Here is a 4,517-nt window from a genome sequence, read left to right as displayed (position 1 = left end):
CTTTTCCAAACATCATGAACCAAATATGTACCCAATAGCCTAGCCTCACCCGGATCAAACCAAACAACCGGAGACCGGCACCACCTACCATACAAAGCCTCATACGGTGCCATCTGAATGATTGACTGATAACTATTGTTGTAGGCAAAATTCCGCAAGCGGCAAGAACTGGTCCCAAGAACCCCCAAAATCCATCACACATGCACAAAGCATATCCTCAAATATCTGAATAGTGTGCTCGGACTGTCTCTCCGTCTGAGGGTGAAATGTTGTACTCAACTCCACCCGAGTACCCAACTCATGTTGTACGGCTCTCTAGAACTGTGATATAAACTGCGTACCTCGGTCAGAGATGATAGATACTAGCACGCCATGAAGCTTGACAATCTCGCGAATGTAAACCTGAGCTAGATGCTCTGAAGAATAAGTAGTCGCCACTGGAATGAAATGAGCTGACTTGGTCAATCTATCCACAATTACCCACACTGCATCGAACTTCCTCCGAGTCTGTGGGAGACCAACAACAAAATCCATAGTGATCCCTCCCATTTCCACTCTGGAATCTCTAACTTCTGAAGCAATCCACCAGGTCGCTGATGCTCATACTTCACCTGCTGAAAATTTAGGCACCGAGCTATATACTCCACTATGTCCTTCTTCATCCGCCTTCACCAATAATGTTGCCTCAAGTCCTGATACATCTTTGCGGCACCTGGATGAATGGAGTACTGCGAACTGTGAGCCTCCTGGAGAATCAACTCACGCAAGCCATCTACATTGGGCACACATAGTCTGCCCTACATCTGTAACACACTGTCATCTCCAATAGTGACTTCCTTGGCATCATCGTGCTGAACCGTGTCCTTGAGGATAAGCAGATGGGGGTCATCATATTGACGCTCTCTGAGAAGATCATAAAGAGAAGACTGAGAAACCACACAAGCCAAAACCCGGCTCGACTCGAAAACATCCAATCTGACAAACTAGTTAGCCAAGGCCTACACATCCAAGGCTAAAGGCCTCGCTGCTACCGGTAGATATGCTAAGCTGCCCAAACTCTCTGCCTTGCGACTCAAGGCATCGGCCACCACGTTGGCCTTCCCGGTATGATAGAGAATGGTGATATCATAGTCCTTAAGCAACTCCAACCACCTCCGCTGTCGCAAATTAAGATCCTTCTGTTTGAAAAGATGTTGTAGACTCCGGTGATCGGTGTAGACCTCACAAGGGACACTATACAAATAGTGCCGCCAGATCTTCAAGGCATGAATAATAGCTGCTAACTCAAGGTCGTGAATATGATAGTTCTTCTCATGCACCTTCAGCTGTCTAGACGCGTAGGCAATCACCCTATCGTCCTGTATCAAAACCGCGCTGAGACCAATGCGCGACGCATCACAATACACTGTATAGGACCCCGAACCAGTAGGCAATACCAATACTGGGGCTGTAGTCAAAGCAGTCTTAAGCTTTTGAAAGCTCTCCTCACACTCATAGATCCTCCTGAACGGAGCACCCTTCTGGGTCAGCCTGGTCATAGGTGTTATAGTAGACGAGAAACCCTCTACAAATCGACGGTAATACCCCACCAAGCAAAAAACCTATGGATTTTCATAGCTGAGGACGGTCTGGGCCAACTTTGCACTGCTTCAATCTTCTTCAGATCTACCTTGATCCCCTCACTCAATACTACACGACCTAAAAATGCCACTGAATCAAGCCAGAATTCACACTTCAAAAATTTTGCATATAACTTCTTTTCTCTCAAGGTCTGAAGTACAGTCCTCGGGTGCTGCTCATGATACTCCTAACTACGGGATTACACTAGAATGTCATCAATGAACACAATGATGAACGAGTCAAGATAATTCTGAAATACACTATTCATCAAGTGCATGAAGGCTGCTGGGGTGGTGGTCATCCCAAAAGACATCACAAGGAATTCGTAATGACCATACTGAGTCCTGAAAACAGTCTTCAGGATATTTGACTCCCAAATCTTCAACTGATGGTAGCATGAACGCAAGTCGATCTTAGAGAACACTCTAGCACCCTGAAGCTGATCAAATAGGTAATTAATATGTGGCAATGGATACTTGTTCTTCACTGTAACCTTGTTCAACTGGAGATAATCAACACACATTCACATAGAACCATCCTTCTTCTTTACAAACAAGACAGGAGCACCCCAAGGCGACACACTGGGCCGAATGAATCCCTTATCAAGCAACTCTTGCAAATGTTCCTTTAACTCTTTCAACTCTGTTGGGGCCATACGATAGGGTAGATTAGAAATGGGATGAGTGCCCAATAACAAATCAACACCAAAGTCGATATCTCTGCCGGGCGGCATACCCGGAAGATCTGCCAGAAATATATCTGGAAAATCCCTCACTACCGGAACTGAGTCGACGATAGGAGTATCAACACTAACATCCCTCGCATATTCCAGATATGCATCACATCCCTTCTCAACAATCCCCTAAGCCTTTAGAAATGAGACAACCCTGCTAGGAACATAATCTAAAGTACATCTCCACTCTAATCGCGATAGACCTGACATAGCCAATATCACCGTCTTGGCGTGATAATCAACAATAGCATGATAGGGAGAAAACCAGTCCATGCCTAAAATAACATCAAAATCTACCATACTGAATAACAATAAATCGGCTCTGGTCTCAAAACCACTAAGAACAACCAAACGCGACCGATACACACGGTCAACAACAATAAAATCTCCCACGGGTGTAGACACATATACATGAGAAATCAAAGAATCACGGGATATACCCAAATAGGGAGAAAAATAAGATGACACATAGGAATAAGTGGAGCCTAGATCAAATAAGACTAATGCATCTCTATGATATACCGGAACAATACCTGTAAGGACAGAGTCGGATGTAACTGCCTCCTTCCTAGCAGAAAAGGCATAATATCTGGCCTGGCCTCCCCCTCTAAAGCGACCTCTACCTGCCCGACCTCCACCCCGAGCTGGTTGTGCAGGTGGAGTGGTAGCTAGTGCTGTAACCATAGCCTGAGGACCCGGTGGAGCACGCGGTGCCTGACTGGTCGTTAGAGGTGCACCCCTCCTGTGTCTGGGGCAATCCCTCACCATATGACGAGTGTCACTACACTCAAAATAAGCTCTCGTAGAACGTGGCTTTTGTGGCTGGTTTGGGCCTGATCGGCTGGACTAACGACTGAAAGCACCCCGTGCAGGAGGTGCACTAGACAATGGCAGTGCATAATAGGGAGCATGAGGCCTAAGAGTGGACCGAGTACCGCTGGCGGCTAGAAGTGTTGAATGAACAGGGCGACTCACATAGCCCCTACCCTGACGAGTTGCAGTTGGGGCACGAGTACCACTATATATGCCAGACCCTCGAGACCTCTTGGCCTCTCTCTCCAACCTCTCTCGAGTCAGTATACCCTCCAATATCCTAGCAATCCCCACTACCTGGTGGTATACGATATCCATCTCCAACTCTCGGGCCATGCTAAATCTGATATTGGGGTTGAGCCCCTTGATAAATCGACGAACCCTCTCTCAGACAGTAGCAACCAAGGTTGGTGCATGCTTAGCCAAATCACTGAACCGGACCGCATATTCTGACACGAACATAGAACCTTGGCACAACTGCTCAAACTCTGCACGCCATGCATCTCTAAGACTCTGGGGAACATAATCCATCAAGAACATATCTGAGAACTGAGTCCAAGTGAGTGAAGCTGCCTCGGCCAGACTATCCAACTTATATGCTCGCCACCACGGATAGGCTGCTCCTTTAAGTTGTAACGTAGTGAAAGAAACCCCACTGGACTCCGTAACACCCATAGTACAAAGGATACAATGGCCCTCCTCAAGAAAACCCTGGGCATCCTCTGACGCCAAGCCACTAAAAGTAGGAGGGTGGTACTTCTTGTACAACTCGAGCCTAAGTTGCTCCTCCTCAGAAACTGCTGCCCTAACCTCGGGCCGAACTAGGGCTACCGGTTGCATTTGTATGACCTCTAGAACCTGGTCGACCTGGACCCGCTGCTCTAGGGTAGGGGTAGTGGGAGTCTATGCTCCTCCTCTGGCCTGAGATGTGGCAGGAGCAAGTGGTATCAACCCTGCCTGAGCCAAAGTGTTGAACAAGCTCAGTAACTGGGCGAGAGTCTCCTGGAGGGCTAGTGCAGTAACAGGCGTCTCAGATGCCTGCACTCCAACTAGAGCTACTGGTGGCTTCTCTATAGTAGCTCATGCGGGTCCTCTGGCTGCACCACGTGAACATCCTCGGCCTCTACCCCAGCCCTGTCCTCTCACGGCTTTAGCAGTGGGCGTGGGTGTCTGGTCATCCGATCCATTTGTACGTGTCCTCACCATCTGTGAGAGAATAGAAAGACAGAAAATTTAGAATCCGAAGTCAAAGATTTTGCACGATAAGGGATCAAAGATGTGATGCTTTTCCTAACAGTTCCATAGCCTCCCAAAGATAAGTGCAGACGTCTCTGTACCGATCCGCGAGACT

At 47.6% G+C, this 4,517-nt stretch overlaps 1 protein-coding gene across 1 annotated transcript; it reads right to left on the bottom strand.

Moving 5' to 3' along the window:
- Positions 1-3,553: 3,553 nt before the first annotated feature.
- Positions 3,554-4,006, bottom strand: LOC138898968 (uncharacterized). The gene has a single exon (XM_070185078.1). The coding sequence runs from the start codon at positions 4,004-4,006 to the stop codon at positions 3,554-3,556; it is 453 nt and encodes a 150-aa protein (XP_070041179.1).
- Positions 4,007-4,517: the final 511 nt, after the last annotated feature.

This window comes from Nicotiana tomentosiformis, chromosome 9, assembly GCF_000390325.3.
Source record: "Nicotiana tomentosiformis chromosome 9, ASM39032v3, whole genome shotgun sequence".
NCBI classification, from domain to species: domain Eukaryota; kingdom Viridiplantae; phylum Streptophyta; class Magnoliopsida; order Solanales; family Solanaceae; genus Nicotiana; species Nicotiana tomentosiformis.
The sequence above is the reverse complement of the archived record's forward strand: the minus strand, read 5'-3'. Positions and strand labels throughout refer to the sequence as shown.